General features: G+C 35.6%; 1 protein-coding gene across 1 annotated transcript in view; it reads left to right on the top strand.

Annotated features, from left to right (window-relative positions):
• STX18 (syntaxin 18) overlaps positions 1–23,899 on the top strand; it is a 73,150-nt gene that overhangs the window by 14,305 nt on the left and 34,946 nt on the right. The window contains exon 2 of the mRNA XM_054823606.1: positions 22,216–22,283. Coding sequence (XP_054679581.1) covers positions 22,216–22,283 — 68 coding nt within the window. The remainder of the gene's footprint in view (positions 1–22,215; positions 22,284–23,899) is intronic.

The raw sequence follows: 23,899 nt of genomic DNA on the forward strand, positions 1-23,899 counted from the left end.
TACTGCTCCAGTGACCTATGACTCTGATCGGTCTGACCTTGGACTATGCGCATGTATGAATGTTCTGTCTTCATTTTTAATAATAAATGAACTTACACGAAACAACGTGTTAAAGTATTTCTAAAATAAAATAGCCATATTAGACTTAACAGGGTGCTTAATCTAGTTATCTACCACAGAAGTTTCTTACTGTGAAGTAAGCAACCACTTTTGAATTTTTTTTCTGATTTCTTCCTCATGTATTTCAGAGCATGAGTGGATATACAATGACAGTGCAATGATTTATTTTTTTAAAGACTGAAAGAGTCATTTACCAGTGTGAAGTATTCATTGATTAAATAATACTACATCGCTGCAGGCTGCATACTGACTCAATTTCATGTGTATGAATTGACTATCTCCTTTCTCTGTCTTTTAAAGATTTGTGTGAAGTCACAATGTGAGTGAGACTAGCTTATTGTAGGAATACACTTTATTTCTCTTAATGATATTGTTTCCAGTTCCTAGGGTTTTTAGCTCGCTGTGGAACCCGTTAAAGTATAGATGGGAAATGCTTATGAGAGCTCAGATACTGTTTCTTATGTTTTCGAATACAATATAAAGGAGCATACAGCAAATACAGCAAAATACTTCTTAGGGATAATCAAAATGTGAAGGAGAAGAAAAAAGGAAAAAATATAAGAGTTAATTAGGTGGTCTAAAATGTGACCTGGTATAACTTCTTATATTTGTTTTTTTTCTGTATTACGGCATACAGAATGCCTGCTGCTGTGGTCTGGCTGTTATTTTACCATTTCTTCACAATTTATTGTCTGAAAAATTACAGTAGTTTCAGGAGTGGTTTGTGGGTTCACACAAGACACTTGAAATACTTATTATAATTTTTTTTTGTAGGGAAAATAAGGCATGTACATTTTTTGAAGGAAACCTTTTTTGCTTACAATGAATGAAAAGCCTTTTCTGTATAGCTCTTAAATATCGATTCTTATTTTATTGATCTAAGCATATGTACCCTATGTAAATGCTAATCTGAATATTATTCCAATTTTAAAGAAATACATTTTAAAGCATCTTTTAGAGATATGGAAAGGAAGATAATGCGAATATTACATGGATTTTATCTTTTGAGTAAATTTGCATGCTTGTTTTTGACAGTAATAAGAATCAGAAGTTTGCTTCAAAGACCATTTTAAAAATTTGTTTATATGTTGATTGTTACTGATGCTTTTATGCTTAAAAAAAGAGCCACTATTACAAAACCCCATCGTTTGTTTGCAAGCATTTTATGGATTGAACTGTTTTGAACAAACTGATTTGTATCAATCAGTTCTTAACATATACTGGAAGAAGTTTTTTCTTTCATGAGACTTATAAGTTGTGGGAATTCTGCACAGCCTGATGATGATAGGCACGGTCTTCTGTCAGAGCAGGCATATGAATAACTCTGTTATTATCATGTATCTTCCTGTTGGGCCTTTGTGGTGGTCGGTTCTGACTTCAGGTTTTGTCCCTTACGTGGAAGACTTTGAAATAATATGAGTAAAATGTTAATCATGGAAAATACATGAGATAACTTGCTATGCTCTTAAGCCTCTTTCTTTAGCACACTTGGAGACAGAGGGAGATTATATTAACATATTTCCTATTATCCTTATTATCGGTGCTTAACTACTAAATCTCTGGCAGAACAACTCTATACGTGTCTGATCCTACAAAGATAACTGTTTGAGGCTGTTGCCAGGGAGATGTTGTTGTTTATTAAACACAAACGTATCTTGTAACAAAAAATACTTTCTTATTAGAATTTCATAAGCAAGAAGATTGTTGTAATGCAAATAAACTGAAACCCTTGAATAGTAAGTTGTTTGGAATTAAGTTTCCTACCTCTTTTAAGACTATGAACCGAACTATTATATTGCCTTCTGATTGCATGGTGTGTTTTCTGCTTTAAATTGCTATTACGGTAGCTTTGAGAGTCCCTAACTGAGAGCAGAGCTAGATATCCTTTGTGGAGCATTTGAACTTTTAACTAAGCAAGACATTTAAAGATGCAAGATGAAATCCTGGCTGTACTGAAACAGGCTGGAGAGTTATGGTTGATTAAATTGAAGAAAAGATTTTTTTCAAAAAATTCTTAGCAAAGTTTAATGCTTATTGTTTGTTCCAGATTTTATCTTGTGAGTGAGAGTGAGGATGAAGGCTCAAGTAAGAGAGTGCTAAAATAGAAGTCTTCTCAAGTACTTTTTAGGATTTTTTTATTACAGTACAGTCCTCTCTCTTTTTCAGTTTGTAAGAAGTGAACTGAATTCATTGGGACTATTCCTACATGGTTGAATTGGGTCCTAAGCATTCTCAGAAACTTCTGACAAATGGGAAGGAATTATGAGTAAGGACATTTCTAACTTAAGTTTTTTATTAATGTTTCCAAAGATATTCTGTACCCTAAACCAAAATAATTCTACAAATACTTATACATAACAGTTGTTGGGTAAAACTTGCATTTTTTCAAAAATGTGTAGTTTTGAAAATATATATGAGTTGTAGCAATTAACCTACATGCACATTTATAATTCTAGAAGATGGACAGCGTATTACATTCAAAGACTGGATCTGATAGACCCAAATTGCTTAAAACATCAGTTATTGAAGATGTCCCCCTGGGACTTTGAGAAACCATTTAGCAGATGAAAGTACATTTTGAAAAGTTTGACCTTACAGGCAATCATAAAATGAATCAAAACAGTTCTTTCCTCCCCTGAAATGTACAGAGCCCATCTGTATCTAATCCAGTAATTATAGACTGAGTTCAATTACCTTTTCAAACTTGGAGCAGACTGGAGACTAGGCAGTGAACAAACATAGGGTTTTGTCTAGACCTCAATTGACCACAGTCTAAAACTTGAATTTATATCTGATTTTATTTTTAGCTTCATTTGATAGTTTTTAAAGGATTTATTTTGCTACCTAGATTGTAAAGGATTTATTTTGCTAGATCATGAAAGATTTTACTTCTTGACGTAGTGTTTACAGCTACATTTTTATTCCGATGAAGTTAATAAAATGACAGCAAGTCCTAAGAGTTTACTGGATAAATAATTTTAAATGTAACAAAAGTGGGTTAATCAGCTTTTTTGAGTCTTTAATATTGATACAATGAAGTTATGAAAGAATCTGAATGAAATTATGTAGTTTATTCTCTGTGCTCATACCCGTAAATTTAATGTTCATATTAAAAAAAACAAAACAAAACAAAAAACCAAAAAACCCACACCCAAAAAAAACCCACCAAAAAAATCCCCCAAACAACTTTGATGTTTTTTCCTCTTTTAGAAGGATGAACCCCACACCTACCTGACTGCAATATTGCCAGTAGTTGACACAGGTTAGAAACAATGCTGAAAATAGATTTTTGACTATTTTATGAATTTATTTCAGTTAGAGCAGAAAGACTATCCATTCAGCCATGCAGACGGAGTTAAGGAATACATACACAGCTACAGGTTGTAGCAGCTAGTATAGGTTATCCTTTGAGCACCAAGTTGAAGCCCATGCTTCTTTTGATCCCACAAATGAAGCAAACCACGTAATATACATCTTGCTGAGAAGTATCTTCGGCTGCATTCACCGTCTGACATCATAACATTGCCAACATGATGTTCTTATTCCTTGTTCGATGGTTTATGTGCAACCTTCACTTGAAAAGCATTCTTTGCAATGAAGACGAAACCAACTACAGTGTTGCAAGACTTTTGTTACAACAGTATGTTCCCTATCTCTTGGGTAGTGGTGGAAGAGCAATGATTAAGGACAGAATAAACACTAAATTTTTAACTTGTGTGGTGTGCTTTCGATGGAATGGCGTCTCTTGGCAAGTGAAGGCTATGATAATCGGTGCATTTAGTTTAACTTACTGATTCTTAATAGTAATCAGTATTTTGTAGCAGTTGCTGTAATTAGTTAAGAATGTGGTTCATGATGACTTCCAAGTCAACACGTATTTAGTGAATAAGCCATACTGTTCTAATGAGTAGTAAATTTGATGTGACAAGCAGGAATCTTTTGATGTTTAATTGGTTTTCCTTGTAACACTTCAGGAAAAAACTGATCTAATGAAATGTTATGTAACTGTAAAGCTGAGAGGCCCGAGAGATTGCATTGATTATTCTGAATGTTTTTTATTTCTGTATTTTATAAGCATGGGAAAAGTTCTCAAATATTTGTCTTCTGGGTTTTTTGTTTGTTTTTTTTTTTGTAGTGTATAGTAGTTTTCTGGATGAATGATAGTGTTCTGAAACTGTAATGTGGAAATACATAAAATTATTTTCATAATTGTAATTTTAAAGCAAAACTTGTAATAGGAGGAAACATGATAGGTTTTGGTATATAACATCATTCTGGGTTTTTTTCTTTTAAAAAAGAGGGACTGTCATGTACTCGGAAGTTAGGAAATCCAGTCTTCAACTTCAGTCCATCAAAATCCTATTTACAAAAGCACTGAGAACTTCTTGTTTCCTCCCTGCCTTAACTCTGCATCAGGAGCTAAGGAGACCTTTCAGCTGTTGCTAATTGCAAATGTCATAATCTGTTGTATAATCATATTTGTATTAGTGGATTTATCATAGAAGATAGGACCATACGCTGTCTGAAAACATTAAGTGTTTCCAGTAAGTCCCTCAGCACTTTTTTTCCTTGTCTTTACCATAATGGCCATAAGAAATAAACATTTCACCTGGAAATTCTGGTAGTTTATGGTGCCATTCGGTATGCCACCAGGCTTCGTAATTGAAGGTAAGGATAGTTGATATAAATTTTTGAATTTTTAATTTATGTAATAAATTTGTGCTATAGCTTCGTAGGAAAAGGCTACTACATCTGGGATGCTGAATTTGTTGCTTGTGCTCCATTTTATCTTGTAGGGCTTCAGTGTTGCACAGAACTTCAGAAATGAAAGCATTTTAGACCAGCAGCTAAAATGGATATGTTCTGAGAGCAAACCAAGGCAATGCCTTTAGTCTGGAGGTTACCTGAAACGAGAAGTCCAGATTTTGCACTGTGTCTAGTCTGATCTAGATAATTTTCATTCTAAGGTGTAACAACACTCCTCCTCTCACCTCATGTTAAGGCTGCTAACAGTAATCATTAAAAGAGCAATGCCTGCTACAATAGACAAAAATTGTGTTACAGTAAAAATGGAAAAATGACTGTTTCCTAGTCTCTCTCAAGATTTTTTCATGAACTTATCAACTCTCTGTTTGTCCCAAGTGAGGGTTGGTTGGTACAGTTCCACCTTTTTGCTTATTAGCAAAAGGACTTTGTTTTGTGACTGTTGCAAAAAACTACCCAAGTTCAGTTAGGAAGCTGCATTCAACTAACACTGCCTAATAGATTTTCTGCTGTGCGCATTGCATACACTTTATATTTGCAATGTAAGAGAAAACAGTCAGTGCTATTATTATTATTCCAGTTAAATGGAAAGGGAAATTTTAAAAGTGAAAGTATTTGTCCTTTGTGCTTCAGTGGGTATTTTTGTTTACTGTTTTCAAACCAGATTATTTAAGTCAGCTCTTACAGTTGTACTGTGTCATCTGCCTTGGAGCACACTCTCTGAACCGGGCAGAGAGCACGCATCTTTTAACTGCCTCTGTTCAAGAAAATGCATTTAATTTTCCTTGTAGGATCATTTTTGTGTCACCGAATTCTTATTGTTGGTATTTACTTCTTCGTTTGTGCTCCATTTGATTCCTTTGTTACTGTATTTGTTTCCTGGTTTGTTTTGTGGGGGGTGTTTTTGTTGTTCTTTTTTGTTTGTTTGTTTTACCAGCACATTTTACAGAACTAATAGTAGTTGCTTGTTTATTTAAATGGTAAGAAAACTTTAACTGTAGGAAGGATAAACTGGTTGCCCACAAATATCTAGTCAGTTGTTTTATTTTCTTTCTGCAGCAGAAGACAGGCTTATTCTTTTTGTTGCTGCCTAATTTGTCTTATAATAATGTCTTGAAGAAATTTAAAAGGAACAGGGCAGTCCATGTGAAGGTCTAATCTATTTAATTAATTTTTCCTTTGTCTTTTTTTCCCCTTTCTTGTCCAGTTCTTGCTTTTTGGACTTTTTCCTTTTCTTGACTCCATTCATACCACTAATTAGTATTAATAATGGATACTAATTAGGAATAAAAAGATGCATGCATTCGTTAAAGCTATGCTTTTTTATTTTCTAAAGTGCAAATTTCTCAAATTGGCTTAAATAAAAGAAAAATCATGTTGAGTTACTTGAACATCATAAAAAGTCACAGTTCAGCTAATTTGATACAGTGTAACTAAATATAACTAAACAGTTACGTTAGTAAAACTTTATATTTAGTAAAACTTTCTATTTAGACAACAGTTTTTATTTTCCTTCTGTTTTTCTGTCATTAGTCATTATTGTCTGTCTCTTCTGTGCTTATTGATACTGTAGTCATGTCAGACACTTGAGTTGCTTATTGCAGAAATGTGTTTGAATCATTATGAAGGGGACTGAAGAATATTCAGGACAAAAAAAAACAACCTTCAAACTGGTTTGGAGATCATGGCTTTTGGTATCTGCACAGCTGCTATACAGTGCATTCAACAATCTGCTTTTCCATTAGTATAATATTAGAGCTGCAGGCATTTGAAATAGGTTTTTCCCCACAGAAACACAGAACAATAATTTTGGGTTGCTCTGGTTCTAATGCCGATATGCCAAAGAGTAAAATGTGCTATTAAAAAACATGAGGTCACGTTAACCCTCTCTTTGCTAGCATATGTGTAGCATACAGTGTTTTGTTTAGGCTATTTCAAACGCTTTCAAGGAGAATATTTTACATCCTGATAGATTTAATTATTGGTTTGGGGGTTTTGTTTCTTCCCCCTGTTAGTGTGTTTTGTTTTTCTTTTTTGTTTTTCTTTTTTATTACCCTAAATGAGGGTCCCATTCTTCCAAGTGCATGCTAGCTCTTGTGTCTCTGCTATCTGTCTCGTGTTTTCACTGAAAATGTAATTATTGCTTTAGCCAGGATATATCTCATGACGTTTTGGGGTTTTTCATTCTTTACCTCAGACCATGCACTTCTGCTGCTGTTTTTTGTTCTCTCTTCCATCTTCAGTTCTTCCCTTCCTTCACTATTCAGCACTGCTGTTATTTTTTCACCTCTGTGCCACAGTGAGCTTTACCAACTCCCGTTCCATCTACTCATAGAGTCAGATATCTGCTTGACATTTACCATGTAATCTTCACTAGTTTACTTATGGTAAGTTCATGTCCTGGTATTAAGCTTCCATGTTTTAATTCTGATTCATAGCCTTAAAATTTTCATCTTAAAGTTGCTAGTGAGATAGCTCCCCAGTGGGGAGCTACCTCATGTTTACCTTTATCTCTTCCTAAGTCCATCTTGCCAGTGCATGGGCAGAATACTGAAATACTGATGAAATACATTTCGGTAATACTGACTCATCTGTAATGCAGAGCTGTGGAGCAGTGCTATGACATCTGTAAATCAGATGATCGTAACTCAAATAGACACTGGAAAACGTAGTATCACCTCTGTCCTGGACATGAGACGCTGTTCACAGAATTCATGTAAGAGCTGTGAAACATTGATGTGGCAAATCGCAGTGGCATTTTACTCTAACCTTGAGTGAAAATTGTATACAAACCAGCATCCCTCTCACACAAGATACTCCTGTTTCTACATATGCATATCTGCTGAAACACAAGCATTTTCTGTCCAGTTGTTTTGTTATTCCCCCCTGCATTGCAGTAGCATTTAGCTACTGCAGCCCAACCTGGGCAATCTAATTGTTATGGCAAAGGACACAGAGGTAATACTGATTTCTTCACTGCATACAGATTGGCAAGACAATGAAACTGCTTGATGGCCACTGAATCTTAACCCAAAGCTTCTTAGTAACTCTTACGACTTAATCTATAAACTTGTAAACAGTTTGTACATGTTTACGTGTTGACATAGTGGTGTTTTTGTTACTTGATGGTTCCTTCTTGCCCTATGTGCTATAGCAATGCCCATATGTAGATTAGCAGAAAGTTGTGAAAAGTTGTAACATCTTTGAAATGTTCATGTGCCACAAGCTGTTGAAAAACTGCGATGTTTCCTATAAAATATATCTTAAAAAATCGGGAGGTGGGGAGGGAAGTAGTCCCTGTTTTATTCTTTCTAGAAGATTGTTTCAAGTAAAATCAGAACTCAAATTAATCTTGCAAAATAGTGTTTTAATAGGTTTTGTCTCTTCTGATTCATCTGAGTTTACAGAGTAAGCATGATCTCTTTCCTCTCACTGACAGTTAACATGATCTTATCTCTGTGTCCTTGGTTGCTGGATAACTGAAGTGTTCTGTCACTGCAAAGGGCTTGTGAACGTAAATCTGTCAGTAAATATGAGATGTGTCGGTGTGTGTTTCGCCATCTTGCTTCCTAAGATTGTCTCACAGCTGACTGGGTGCTCAGTTGTATTTGTTTCAGAATGGAGACTGTGTTGCTTTCCTGAGCAGCCATGAAGGTAACTCTGTAGTTTACAGCCCTTTCTTGAGTTGACTACTGGCTGCAACCTCAGACTTGATGCAGCAGTATACAGTGGTGGTATGTCTCAGTGCAGATGCTGTTTCCTTTTATTTCAGCCAACTCTTTTCTTTCCTCCTCTTGTGTGTCTAAGTTTTTGCCTTTGTTTCGTTTGTTTTTGTGTTCTCTCCCTATTTGCACGTTGTGTATTTTCTTTTCTGTGGATGCATACCATCAAAAAGCTACCCACTATGTTAAGTTGTGGGTTCCTGTGAATTTGAGGCTTTGTAGAGATAGACATAACTCTTCACAACTGAGTAACCCATTGCAGTGAGAGGTAGCCTATTACAGTAAATAGGTGAGCTAGCAAGGAGACAGGAATGGACTGTTGTATTTTCAGGTGTCTTGTATGGCCTTGCAAAGTTCACTTCATCGTCTCCTCTTTCTCGTTTATATTACAAACCAAGCTTTCTTATGTCCGTGTGAGCCTTGAGTTTGGCTGAATCTCCTGGATCATTCTCCTTTACGGACTGGGGTAAGAGAAACAGATCAGAAGTTTGTATCTCCCATGTTAGCATTGGTTAGGATGATGCATATTCATGTGTCTTATGACATGGTTGCTTAGCTTGCCCCAGTCACATCCAAGTTTCATTTCTGCTGACTAATAACAGTGACATTGCAAGAGCAAGGATTGATTTGGGCCAGTATGCTCCGGGCCCTAAATGTGTGCTATTTTGACATATTTTTGCCATTGCAGCTAGGGAGCATTGCTAGATGCCGAGGTTTTCATAAATCTCTCTTTGAGGTGCTGGTAAGAGGAACATACAGTATGTTCAATGTCATCGGGCTTTGGAAGAAATAGAAATTTTTCCTGGGAAGGTGCATATGTGTGAAGGAGGGACTGGAGGGAGGATAACGGGAGCACATGATTTACCTTTTCTGCTAGATGGGAGAAGGTTGCTTTGCTGGGAAAAGTCACCTACGTTCTCTGTTTGAGAGATGACACTGGAGGGAGCTCATGTTAAAATATTGTCGGTGTGCCGTTGCGTTACCTTTGTTTTCTTGACTGTAAAAGTTAAAGCTGGTCTAAGTAACACTTTGGTTTCTGGCTATGAATGAAGAGCCAGGTTCAGGTTTTGCGCAAATGAAGTTTTATAGGGGGATCTACAGACAAAAGTATTTGGACTAAACCAGTAACACTGCAGATTGTAGTCTGGTTGCATTGATAGGGGCATCCTAGAACTGTTCCTACATTGGGGTAGAGAATGTTGTTATGTATTGACAACAAAAACCTACTCTTTGAAATCAGTGGTTTTGTAAGGGTTGCCCTTTTACATTCAGCTGTTCACTTCCTTCTTTAAAAGCCCATCAGTCAAGGGGCAATGCCATACTGAAACTCATCTCTATCACAGGCAGTCAGAAGACAATTAAAGTTGGAATAAAGTTTTAAATTATGGGAAACACTGTGTTTTTCAACTGCAAGTATCATAGCAGCTTGCTGGTTTTCAAATTGCGAAGCTAAACAGTGAGTCACCCCATGTAGAGTGACTTCCTGAGGACTTCAGAGTTGGTACTCTGGCTTGTGAACAGTTGCTGTCTTTTTAGAAACTACTGGCTTTTAAGAAGATTAATTTTCTTTCTTTCTCTTCTTCAGTTCTGTATCTGTCATTGTATAATAGATTGAACTCTCTAAACCAAATTATTCTGAGTTTTGCTTTCTAGTTGTAAATAAGGCTGAATTTTTTATTTTTTCTGATACAGTCTGATAATTTTCTATTGATATGATTGAGAGAGGCTTAGAAGAAGGCCTTATATACAGGTAATGTGACAGCTGGAAGTGCCACATAATAGTTTATCATAATACCTATGGGAATTAGAGAAATTATCTGCTAGGTTGTATTTCTTTTGATAGAGATTCCTTCTACTGTATATTTGTATATTTTTTACAACTTCTGTTATATTTATGTGGCTGTTACAGGTGTCTCCATAGGAAACTATTTCAATCTATTGCGATCTGAAAAGTTTTGTAGGTTTTGGGCTATGATTTCTTGTTTTGATGTTATATTGTGAAGCAAAGTGTTTCCTCATGTGAACTTCAAGTTCTTTGCTTTTTGAAAATACAGCAAATGCTGATGCTTTTTAGCTTTTACTTAACTGAGCTATAAATATTTAATTATTTTAACCTTGAAGTTCGTTATGTATTATTGTTGGTTTTGAGGGTCTGCATGCTGGAATGTTTCATGCAACCTTGTAAATACTCTTAGTCTGTAGGAAACACTGTTGTGTTTTTTCTGAACACAATGTCATTTTTTTAGCTATGCGACATATAAAAATGTTTCCTAGTTTGTGCTTTTTTTTGTCTTCTGCTATTCCCAAACTTTTAATATGAAAAACTCATTACAGTTTTTGTGCTATCTTCTTGTTGGCCTCACAATGTCATAGCAGTTTTTCATGATTGCTTTTATTAAAAATGTTTCTTACATTTAAATTCAGCTTATTTAATCCGAAAAGTTTTTAACTTTTTTCTTAACTGATTTACATCTGCCTCGAGTAAAATTAAAATACTCATAAATCTGAATTCTTTGTTCAAATTGGTTGAGTATGATTAAGTTGTAAGAAGTAGCCCATCAAGTAAAATCTTATGACTGCATACAAAGCTGTCGGTTGAATTAAAAAAAACCAGAAACCCAATTTTCATTTGCCATAGCAGTGTTCTGATTTTCATTAAATAAATTGTTTTACTCTATTTTGTTTAAACTCAAGATTAATTTCTCTGGTTACAACGGATATAAATCTCTAGATTGCTTTTAAAAGGGATTGTTTATTCAGGACAGGGCTGACAGTCTCTCCTTAAGAGAAGCTATTACTTAATTTTATTTTTCTAAGTTTAAATGCTTAAAAAATATTTGTAATGATACCCCAAAGGCATCATAAAAATGTAAAAATAATTATACTCTAAAATTACCAAAATTACAGGAAATGGACATTTAAAAAAATCTTACTGAGATTCATGGGTGAGAAAAAGAAAGGAAAAGCGCCTTACTTCACAACTTAAATTTTTGTCAGAAGTTTCTGCTTTCAGTGATTAAAAATATGCTTTTGAATTGTCAGCATTACTCCAATGTGAAAGAATAGCATTGATTTCCCTTTTAATTATAGCTAAAGCTTACTGCTCTCAAATTCTGCAAGCAGTTTGCAGGAGGAATTTCTACGTGACTATCTACTGGAATTTTTTTCAAGTAGAAATTATTCTCCCCCATGGTTGGGGCAACAATTTTTTTTTTCATAGGCCAAACCAGTTGGCAAATACCCTTAGGTAGATCAAAACCAATGTGAATAGCATTTTGTGATGAACAAATGCAGGGATCCAGAGACACTTTTTCATGCCGCATCATATGTTACCTTGAAGCTAATGGTCATTTGATAGTAAACTTAGTAGAAATATGACAGAGCGATGTACTCTAAAGGAAGGGATTCTTCTCAGACGTTATGGCTGGACTTCAGTCATGTCAGAAGATTCTTGAGTGGGGACACAGTAAGGTGCCTTCATTCTCAATGATGCTTTTAGGCTAGCTTGTCCTCTGAAACTTCCTTGCTGTAGAGTTGAGAACATGTCATGGTTTGCCTTAATTACCATTTTGTAAGAGACCTCTGTTTCTAAGAAAGGGGCAGGGTGGAGGGAACAGGATGATATTAGCAGATGGAATTTCTGACCGACTCTGCTAGTATCCCTTTCCAGTCCAAGAGTTATTAAAAGGATTATCCTTTTTTTCTTTTTTTTTTCTTTTTTTTTGCTACTGTTGTTTTCCTCACCTCAGTTTAACTGAAATTTTTGTTGTTATAAGGACAAATGGAGAAGAGTTATTTTCCCCAGGGATGGAGGAGGGATTTTCTTGTTTGATTTTACTTCCTAGGTACTATAACAGAAGAATAGTGTCTTGCTCAGAAAATGCAGCAAAGCAGTCCATTTGAAGTGGGGCTGCAGGGACTGAGAAACTTTGTCTAGACTTACCAAAGATGTGAATAGGCTCTATCAGTGCGTCACTCCGCATCAGCCACGTAAGGACTTACAGTGACCAGGGCCCTGTGAGTTCCTAAGATTTAGGGCCAGGTCTTGGGGTTTCCTGTTACATTGGGGCGGGGGGGGGGGGGCGGCGGCGGGAAGGGGCCCTTTGTCTTACATTTTCTGTCAATACCATAAAGCACTTGAATGGAAATCTTAATATGTACAGAATTAGTTTCTTTCCAGTATATTTATTTATTTGCTTTTATGCCTGATCTATACGTGCTCTTTAGATGAGGAATCATAGACTTTTTATTTCTGACTGGGTGTTTTCTCAGCCCAGTCCAGTGTTTTAATGGGGAGAAACTTACTTGGCATAAATACTAGAGCAACCACTACAGTAAAGTTTCATCTGTGTAATACAAATGAAGGTGTTGAAACATACTGAAAGGGTTTTTGCCCTAAGAATACTGTTGTACTGCTGATGAAAATCCAGAAAAATACTTGAATGCTGAAACAGAATGGTGCTTGTGCCCCTGAATCATATTTTTCAGAGTGGTGGGATTTTGGGACAGAGTAAGTGCTGTGTCAGTTTGTGCTGCATCAGTGTATAGATGTATTAATGTAAATACACTGAAAATGTAGAGCTCTGAATGAAAAGGGCCTGGCAGAGGAGCATGGGACTGTGGCGTGTGCGAGGGAGGCTCCGGTCCGGTCCGGCCGCGGCTTCGGCAGAGAGCACGTCGGCACCGCGGATGCCACAGGCTTAACTGCTCTGGTGCCCTGTCACGGCTTCTGCTGCAGCAGATTCAATTTAGTCCCAACGTGAAGCACATACACATGTAATTCTATCTGAATTGCGCTGCAAAAACTTGGATTCTGAATTTCATAATGATGGTCAGACAGTAACCTTTTATTACTGTGTATCTGTTAAATGAGACTGGAAATCTCTTTATATCGTAAAACATCTCTGAGTCAAGAAAACATAGTACTAAATGAGTTCAGACTGTGAGAACAAGGGACAAGAAAAATATCTCTTACAGAAAGACACAAGCAAAATTGAATGCAGTTACTGAAAGATTGTAAATGGAGCATTCTGAACAGCAATGGTAAAGGCCAATTATTGCAAATATGTATTTTGACCAATTTACTTTTATCTCTCAACCAAAACATTCCCCACAATTGTTGTGGGGTTTATATTTTAGTCAATGAGGTTTTGGATGATTGTGTAAAAATATAAACGTTAAAGAAAGTTATGATTAGAGTTGGACAATAAACAAGAAAAAAGGGAAATAGTAAGTTCTATTAAAATCAGATGTTGCTGCTTTTTTTTTTTAAATTGAAAGTATTTGTTGCCACAGAGAATAAATGAAGACTGGTTACTAAAAACATCTAGCATGACGTTACATTGTACCTACTATTAATTTTTTTGGAGGTCACCTCATGTTCCTGTGGACTGTCTACAGACCATTTTCAGAGTATTTAGATGCGCTTCTGTACATGTGGGTATCAAACAAGTGTGTTCCCACAAGACCTAAGAAAGTAGTGACAAAATTAACACAGACCTCTATGTTAAATTCTATATGTATTGAAGTTTTCTGGTTCAGAATTGAAATTCAGTGTTTATAAGTAATTATCCTATAAATTAAGATATTTTTTTCTGTATTTATAAATGCCTGAAACACAGAGTATTAAAACGGTTTTAAGAATATACAATATACTTTAGGATAATTTCAATCTTAAAAAAAAAAAAAAGTAATGGCTTCAAAATATTTTTTCTATACTGTTGGAGTTTGCTGTAGGTACCATACCTATTTTAAAAACATACAGCAACCTCATCCCCAAATAACACTTCAGTAAAATCTTCATCCAGTGATAATACTGGGTATATTCAGTCTTTACTGTGGTCAGGGGGGAACTGGACCTTTTCGAGCTCTTAGGTCTTAATTTTGCTTTACTTTTACTAGAAGTGTCTTGAATGAAAAATGGTTTGCAGTTGTGTCACAGAATTAAAAAAATAATCTTTTCATCATATACTTGACCAAATCTTATACCAATGCTGGATTATTTTTAAGGAAAGCATGGTAAGATGAAATATGAGGCTTTTAGGCTGATAAAGAGTTATTTACTACCAAATTTTCCACTTTATATAGTAAACGGTGAATAAAATATCAAAATAACCAAGTGCAGATCTAAAGTGCATTTTGGAGGCTATTTCAAACATGAACTGACAGTAGCAAAAATCAATGAGACACAATTTTAGAACCATAGGCAGTATTTATAAATATATGCTAAGTAAAGCAGGAATTAAAAAAATGTTTCATTTAAAAGCAAACTTTTTTTTGTTTGGGGTTTTTTTACTGTGAAAGACAGTGCTCTTTTTTTTTTTACTTTTTTTTTTGCCAGTTTGATATTAGGCAAAAGGTAGCATTTTCTGCTCCAGACCAGGTGTTAGGTAATTGGCTTTGCCTCTTACTGCAGTTTAGAGGTTTCTTAATCAGTTTGTTAATGATTACTGAATACTGCCTGTGGTATTCTGCAAACAGGTTTGATCTTCCAATATCCCACAATGGCTAATGCAAACTTTTGCAATCATTCCTTAAAATTTTACTACTGTGTTATTTTAAATTAGAAAAATACCGATAATATTACATGTTTTATTTTAAAAATCTTTTTAGAGTTTTGTACTATCTTTACCTTAAAGAGTCAAAACGCCTCAGTCTTCATTTTCATGGCTTTTAATTCAATTAATGCAGTTTTGAATGTTCTTATGCCCTGTACCATACACTATTATTAATACAACACATTCCCATTCTTGGTTAATTCCTTTGCTCTGAATACAAGACTGCTAATAAAATGCAATTAAAATGTTGCCCTGCCCATTGCTGCTGCTGTACCATATGTACTGATGTAAAGCAGAAACTGAACAAAGTCACAATTTTCCCGAGATTAGAGGTAGCCAGGCTGGCTGTCTCCTCGCCTCCTGCTACCCGCTTCAGGCCTTGGGCCACCCCCACACCACAGTTTAGATATTATTTGCTCTTTTGGGTTTCAGATTACTAGAGCAATTGATCTGCGTGACCTATTTTAGAAACTTTCACGTTTGCTGGGGTAACCTAAACCAAATGGATCCCCTCAAGAGACAAATCAGCTGAAAACTGGGCGGTTGGCGTTTGGAGGCAGCCAGTGCGCCTCTGCAGTGAATTCTGGTAGGACAGCACCATCTCATGGCCTACTGATATGTCACCATCCAAACCCCTTTAAATAACGGTTTTCACACTGTTGAATTCAGAGCTGAAGCTTGAATTTAATCTTTGGTTTAATTTAATGGGTTTAATCTTTGTATCGGGGAATTACATCATTTTGTCTTTTGAAGGTTGCAGTTTCCGAAATGTAAAATCCGAGTAGTAGTATTTTAAAACCAAAATCTTGTCTGTTCTTAGGCAACATCCTGCAGGCGCCTGTGTGAATTCAGTGGGCTGACAGTGCTTAAAACATGAGCTAGAAGGAAACTGTGTGGGACCTGGCCTTTCATGTGTTGTATTTTTAAAAAGTTCACAACTCTTATCTGATCAAAGGTAGTTTCTAGTGAAAAACTTCTCCATAGGAGTTATTTCTGCATCAAAACTTTTCTAACTAATCTTTCCCAACTGTAATAGTTTAGATTAAGAGCCCAAGCTCTTAATTTTAAAATTTATTTAATATAAATTTTGTTTCTGTTTATAGTATCTATTCTGTTTGGGGTTTATTCCAGATTTCTGAAAATGCTTGCCTTTGTTTCATGCACTAACTGTAAAAAAATTCCTCTTTTTTTTTTTTTATATGGTTTCAACATTGAAAACATTTTTTTTTCATAATAAAAACAACTTTTATGTTTTACACCAATTATTGTATCTCCTCCTAGTACCGAGACTGTAATTTTTTTGGTCGGAAACATGCAGTCCCTGTACCTCACCTAATGTCTTACTGAAATTCTTAATTTCTTCTGAAATAGGCAGTGAGTATGTTTGGGTTGATTGCATGTTTAGAATCGAAAACATGATAAGTGTCTAGATATTAATATTATAACAGCCTTACATTTTCTGCTCTTTGCAGAGGGGTTTGTAGAATGTAATCACCTTTTCATGAATCTGTAGATGGGATCTATTTAGGTAAGACATCTGATGATCAGGCTTTTTGGATATATTGAAAAATGAAATGTAAAACTTTATTATTTATGGTTAACAAGACACTTCCATCAGCAGTGCTTGTCAGTGCTGCTGAATCAACAGTAAATGCCGTGTCTCATGACTTTTGTAAGAGCCTTTTCCATTATGTTTTGGGTTTAAGTGTTTTTTAAAGTTTCCTTTAACAAAGTACGTCTTTTAAAAATTCAGAGTGGCAGTACAATGCAAAGTATAACAGTCAATTCTATATGGTAGTAAATAGTTGCTTATTATTCTGATGGAAGAGTAAACTTGATAAAATGCTATGTTTGTTCAATGAAAATGACTATTCAGCGCTGTCGAATTCTCCCTACAATATGTCACGGGAACCTACTCCAATCATTTTAATCGTAAACAATGCTGCTGCTTCTTGCAGTGGGTTAAACGTATGCAAATTGGAACCTACTGTTTCATGAGTGATCAATTCTTTGTTGGGAGTGGAAAGAAATGTTGTATGTATTGCTAAGATACTGAAGGAAGCAGAGTCAGCGTCTTTGTTCTAAAGTATATGCATCTTTTGAAGATGCTGCTTTGGAGGGAATGCTTTCCTGTTTCTCTTCTTATCTAAAAATATAGCCTGCTCTGAAATCTTAAGCAAAATCTCTAAATAGAAGAACATTTACCATTTCTAGTGAAGGCCCCAAGTATAAATAGAGCTGTGCATGCCACCTGTGGTAGCAGATGGCAGCCATTCACAGCTTCCTTTTGTGTTGGACCTGCATTATATGCAATATTTGCTTTTATGTTTTAATAAGAGCTGTTTAAAAAATCTACGGTGGCAACAAAACACAGATATGTGTGTTAAAGAGGTAGTTTACAATGAAGATAAACTTTTTAAAGTGCAAACTGGAACCTGAAGTAGCTTTTTAAAAAGTTACATTACAGGCTTTAATGTGAATTTATAGTGTGTTTTTTTACATGTGTGACGCTGATGCTTTTGTTGCCACCCAGTGGATAACTGCTGCTGCTTCACTGTACAGAATAAATTGATTTTTCATGATCAGATCTACACTTGGGAGTTTTTAAATAACACTTGGAGTCTCCAGCTTTGGTACCTGAGCTTAGGAGGTTATCATGTGAAGTTTCTTAAGTTGTAACTAAACAGACCTCCTTTGATGGCATGTCTTGTAGGACATGCCCTACTGATGCTATCCAGCTTCTGCTCTCCCTTGTGCTGATACAGGTATTGGTGGAGCTGAAATGAAAGAAACCAATTTTTTATATTTGGTCTTAAGCTTTATTAACCCCCCAAGAGACCCTCAAGGGAGTGCCAGTGGGAATAGAAAGAGAAGAGGGAGAACTTGGAGTTTCATAAGCAGTCTTTGTTGTCAGAAAGAACGTAACCCTCCGTATTCTGGTAGTGAACAGAAGCTTGAGAACATGCTGTTAGTATAGTGATATAACTGATGTTGGCAATATTGGAAATGTATTTTTTTTTCCCCTGATTCTCATAAAAATGTCAGTTATATCTGGAAATTGAGTAGTGTTCTTCCCTGTAAGATAAGTTCAGTCTTAATGCAGTGCAAGAGTATTGCAACTATGAAGGGCATTTCTCTAAGCCCTTCTGTCCCTTCAGGGAAAAAAAGGAAATAATTTCATTATTTCAAGCTTGAAGGAGAGGCTTACTTCTCTGCTCCAGACTTTCAGAGAAGGTGGCTAATTTCCAGAGGCAGAGAATGGGATCTATGACAGGAGGCCAATACTCAGATGTGTTTGTGCTTCGTCTTCAAATTGCTTTCATCTATCCTTTTGAAGGCTACATTGACTGATGGTATAATTGTTTTGAAAACAGGCATATACAGCAAATAGGAAGTTGTAGGTATGATGGATGGGTAAATGGAGCGCAAAAAATGGATATGCTGAAATGCAAATGGAATTTAAAATTGTTCTAGTTCTACTTGCAAGATTCATTAGAGAAGATACAAGAAATTAGCCCAGAGGCAGTAAAAAGGGAGGGAGAGGGAGACTGGCCAAGAAAACTGTTGCAGAAGGGAAGGCTTTGTAGAGATAAAGTCAAGTTTGGCAAAATTCACAATGAGTTAACTAATGGCATTAAAACCCCTCAAAGGTAAAATATTCTTTGTCGATGTAAATAAAAAGAATTAGCAAAAAAGTGGATTTGTCATGCAGCTGGATTATAGATTAAGAATAGTTTAGGCATGATCTCCAGACTAAATTAATAAGGAAAAAGCCATGGACCAGCAGGGTGAAAGCAAGATATGTACTGGGAACCAGACCATGGAATTGGAAATTTGTACAAAATCTCAGAACTTTAATGCAGTCAAATCACGTTATCAGATAATGTCTGGATTGAGTTCAGACACAGTGGATTTGAGAAATCCCAGGTTCTGAAGGCAGCTATTTTTAATGAAAATACATTGAACTGAAGATGGTACCATTTGAGCAGAGGGCAGCAAATTTAATGCCTATAATTAAGTCAGCAGAGGGAAACTGATAATAGCATCAGCAGGGCCTGACCCAGAAGTGGTCTAGGATTCAGAAAACATTTTAAGGGGAAAAAGATAAATAGAAAGCAAGATACAATGCAGTATAATTTGCTGTCTTACTAAAAATAGGATGTGCCCAACCAGTTTGTTGCTTTAAGAAAATCTGCTTTTCCTTCGTTAAGACGACCTGGTGTCTGATGGTAAAGAGTCTGATAAAGCACTAATAGGATGTCTAGAGGAGATTAGCAGAGAAAATATTAACTAAGATGAATAAGAAGCAGCAATGCTTCTCTGCTGAAAGAAGTATTGGGTTGAAGAGAGGTTAATAGTGGAATTACTCTGGGATTGATTTTAAAACTCATCTTCTTTAGTACTGTTCGTATTTTGGGGAATGAGAAAAGTAAGATGGATCGGTAAAATTTACTGGTGAGGGAATGCTGAGAGGAAGGAGAGGGAAATCATGATACATTACAGCAAGTGCTGAATGACTCTGGGGTCTGGAGTTGGGAAAAGAAAGAAATTCAACAGAATATACGTTTAGAGACGGAAACAATAAGCTTGAAACTAATCAATGAAAACAATCGTAGAAAAGATATTTCCAGCTGACTTACAAAGTAACTAACACCAGTGAATGTCCTTCTACTCATCTGCATTGGAAAAGGATGGGTACAAACTGGAGCAAATGCAAAGGAAAGTTATGAGTTAGGCAACTTCAGAACTATCTTGTGAGAAGAAACTAAAAGCTTGGGGTCATTTGTCTGGGGCTACAGGTGGTAGAGGGAGATAGGGTTATTGACGGTAAACTCAAACATACACACAGGGAAGCAGAGCCTTTAAGGGAAAGGACTGTTTTGAGGCAAGAACAGGTGGATAGAAGTTGGTAATCAGTAAACCTGGAAATTTGATGGCTCTTATTCATAATAAGAGCTGTAGGATTCTAATAAAGCCTTTCAGTTTGAACAGGGAGATACCTTATTACCTTTATGCTGGAGCTTGATAACTTTGTAAAGAGTGTATGGTGTGCCTCTGATAACCCCAGAATAATTGTAGGTTAATGACCTTGGAGATATTTTCAAGATTTGTATTTGGATAGTCAGGGATATTTTGTGTCTGCAGAAGATTAAGCATTGTACCAAAAAAAAAATTTTTTTTTTATAAAATTCACATTCCCTTTAATGCTAGTGAGGCCTCTTTTGTAAAAATTGTTTAATTTTGTTGATATGGTAATGACAGATTGAATTCAAAACTATGCCAGTAATACATGGTAAGAAAAGGCAAAAGAGAAATAGCAGCAGTGCAGGATCACAGAAGATGCTGTTAGACTTTGAGGGAAAGTAGAACAAGAAGTCTCACTTCTGATGCAAATCTTGGGAACCAGGAGCTTGATGCGAGTATGGGCATAATGGTGTCATTCTAAATTCATGAAAATAGCTTTACAAATGAAGGAGAGGCAAAGTGGGGTCAGTGCAATTCAAACACATGATGACAATTTTAGCCTAAATAGAATGCTCTTTGTGACTAGATGAATTAATTACTGTAAGACAGTGTTCTTGCTTGTCATTCTGATTCTTTCTGCTTGTTAATCACTCCTAAATTGTAGCTTTTGCAATAATATTAAGATTTATTACTTACAAAATTTTGCTAATGTCTTTTCTAGTTTAGTGTTTGTTCACATATTAATGTAAATGTTTTGAAATGTGTTTCTTATGTTATATTTGTACTTTGTCCTCTCTAGTACTTTCTTTCTGCCTATTAAGTATTATTGTTCTACTGAAACACTGTATGACTGTTTCAAATGTTTTACTTTCATAGTCAAGCTTAATTTACCTATTCAGCAAATTTCATGACATACTGAGTCTGAGCTGAAAAAGAGATTAGTATACAAAAAATAAGTTCCAGTGGTGATGGGAAGGAACATCTGTAGAATGGTTTAGCTTATTCTTTGTGCCTCATTGATCTTGTACTGATTTGAATATTTCCCTTCTTGTTGCATATGAGGGTGCTAACACACTTAAGGAAACTTTGGATCTAGTGGAGGTACTAACAGAACTCAGTTTGCTATGAATGGGATGAAATTTCACATGGAAAACTTTAAACATGAAAAGTGGGAAAATTTTTACCCAATACCATGAGTTGTAGTAAAAATCAAACAGAGCAAATAATAATAGGGCAATGTATGCCTGTCTGTTTGCACAAGGAAACACTTATTTTTAGTTGTACAAATCACTACGGTCTAAGTATAGTTTTTCCCTCTTTTTTTTTTTTTCAAAGAGCTGCTGATCTTGTGAAAAAAATAATTGGGGGAATTAATCTTCTATTTATCCAAACTATTCTGTGTTCTTTCTCTGTGGTGTTTTGTTTGTTTAATTACAAGGAACATTTGCATGAAAATAGGATTTTAAGACTTGAGCAGCTTCTGATGCTTTTTCCCAGATACACGAGTAAACTGCATTTATTGTATTTGTAAACTAAACCAACTATTGTTTTGTAAAATTCCTTGCATGTTTTTTTACACTAAATTATTAATGAATACTTGATAATATGCTTTAGACAGGTTCCCCCTGCCTCCCCCTTGAAAATATATACCACTAATGTATATAATTCTCTTCCCTTTCCCTCCCCCCATCATGTCTCCTTCAGGACCTGCCAAGGAAGTCATATTGGTAGTCATCTCATTTCTGTGGCCAGTTAAACTAGAGTTCTGAGTTCTGAGTTCCTCCATTCTCTAAAATAAGAAGCATCTTATGCTACATCAAATCTTTTAAATTGGACTAAAGTTTGCAAAAGTTCTTTCTGATTCTTTAGGAGTTTTTTCATGTTTTCAAAGAATCTTTGTAAAAACTTTTAAAAGGCAAAGTGTAATGTGTGAAAATTCTACTATAAAAGAGTACATTTTATGATTCTGTTTAATTACTGAATAAATAATTTTACTAATTCATGTTTGAAGTGCGGAATTCTGACCTTTACACATAAAAGTAATCAGTTATCTGACAGAAGTTTAATTATGATTTCTATTCCTCTAGATTTCTCATATTGGAAAGCTGAAAGATTTTCTTCTGCAACACAGAAAGGATTACATTAATGCTTACAGGTAAGCGTGCATTGTGTTTAAATATTTACTTATTTATTTATTTTCAGATTTTATAAAGTTAACTGCTTAAAAATCTATAAGCATAATGACTAAAACCAAAATGTAGATTACTTATTAATTGGCTTACTGTAAGCTACTTAAGATGAAGAATAGTGCTGTCACACTAAATGGTCCTAAATAAAATGAGACTCAAAATTTGAAGAAGATTTCTGGCTCTTAGGAGTGAGTTCTGAAACAAAGCAACCTGTCAGTCCAAGTCCAACACCTTTGAAGGACCTGCAGACTATGTTCCTGAGACAACAGGGCAGACCGGATTCCATGATCCAGGTTTGCTCTCTCACTCTGTGACACTACACCCACCTGTTATCACTAAGTATATAGTCAGTAGCATCAGCAGGTCCTGAAGGAGAATGATGCGAACTCTTCAGATTCCGGAATCTGAATTCCAAATAAAAGACACTATTGAGAACATGGTGTTAAGGGACAGCAGCACAGGATTTGCTTTTCTGTGACAAGAACTTTCAGGCTTCAGTTCCAGTAGCTGATATTGTATGGAGAAAGTTTTGATTCTCTTCAGCCATTAGGAAACATTCAAAACTGCTGTATCTGCTTACTTGCTGATAGCTTTAGTAGTAGGATTTTTAGAAAATTAAACAAGTTCACAGGTTGGTGTTAGCAAGAAAAAAAAAAAGGGTATCTTGTAGTTTGTGGATTTAACATTCTTAATGAATTACTAGATAAAGTTATCCTAAGATTTAAATGTTACTGTAACTGCTATTTTGGTGAACTGAGTACAAATAATCATATGAGAAATGGAAAAAATTACTTTTTTAATGAAACTCGTGTTACATGCAAACTTAGTAGTCATATTATAGGTTGCACAATATTTCATTCCAGAAATGACAATACTTCGTAAGTATCTCCGCTTACCTAACTTTGCAGTTGTGAATAGAAGTTTAACAGTTCCAGTTGAACTAATCACCAGTTTGTTTCATATTGTAGAAATGGGTTTGTGACACACTTAAGACTGCTGTAAATATTTATTTGAAAAAGTAGGTATCCTCAGCATGTCTTCATAGCACAGATGCCACAACATCTAACTAATCATTCTTTTCCTTCCTTTTCAGTCTATAGCTGTGTCTAAGATAAAAAAAAAAATGAACAGTGCAACGTAACATACAGTGAATGCTGTCTTTGGGGGAAATATAATTGTCTGTGGGAAAAATGATCACCAAAATTACCATGCTTTCGTCACACTGTCTTTTAAATCGGGGTGATCTGCCACCCTGGTTGTGCATAGGGAGGGAGGTCTTCTCCGGGGCTCTGAGACTCCACTTTATTTTGAGATTCATGATTCAAAACCAAAGCTTCTAAAATTCCAACTGGATGTAAAATTGGAAGAATGTACAGTGTGTGCAGTACAGAATTAATGCATCCCACCTGGGATGTGCTAAAGAATTGGGATGCACCCTTCGTAAAGAAGCCAATGAATTTCTGCGAAGTGAAGTTTCCAGATTGTAGGGTGCAACCACTTTTAAAGAAAATGTCAGCGGGCTGTTCTTGAGGTGACAAAAGTGGATCATTGTCGCAATGCCTTTTGGGGGGCTTAAAACAAC

The sequence above is a fragment of the Grus americana genome, chromosome 4 (genome assembly GCF_028858705.1).
Source record: "Grus americana isolate bGruAme1 chromosome 4, bGruAme1.mat, whole genome shotgun sequence".
NCBI lineage: Eukaryota > Metazoa > Chordata > Aves > Gruiformes > Gruidae > Grus > Grus americana.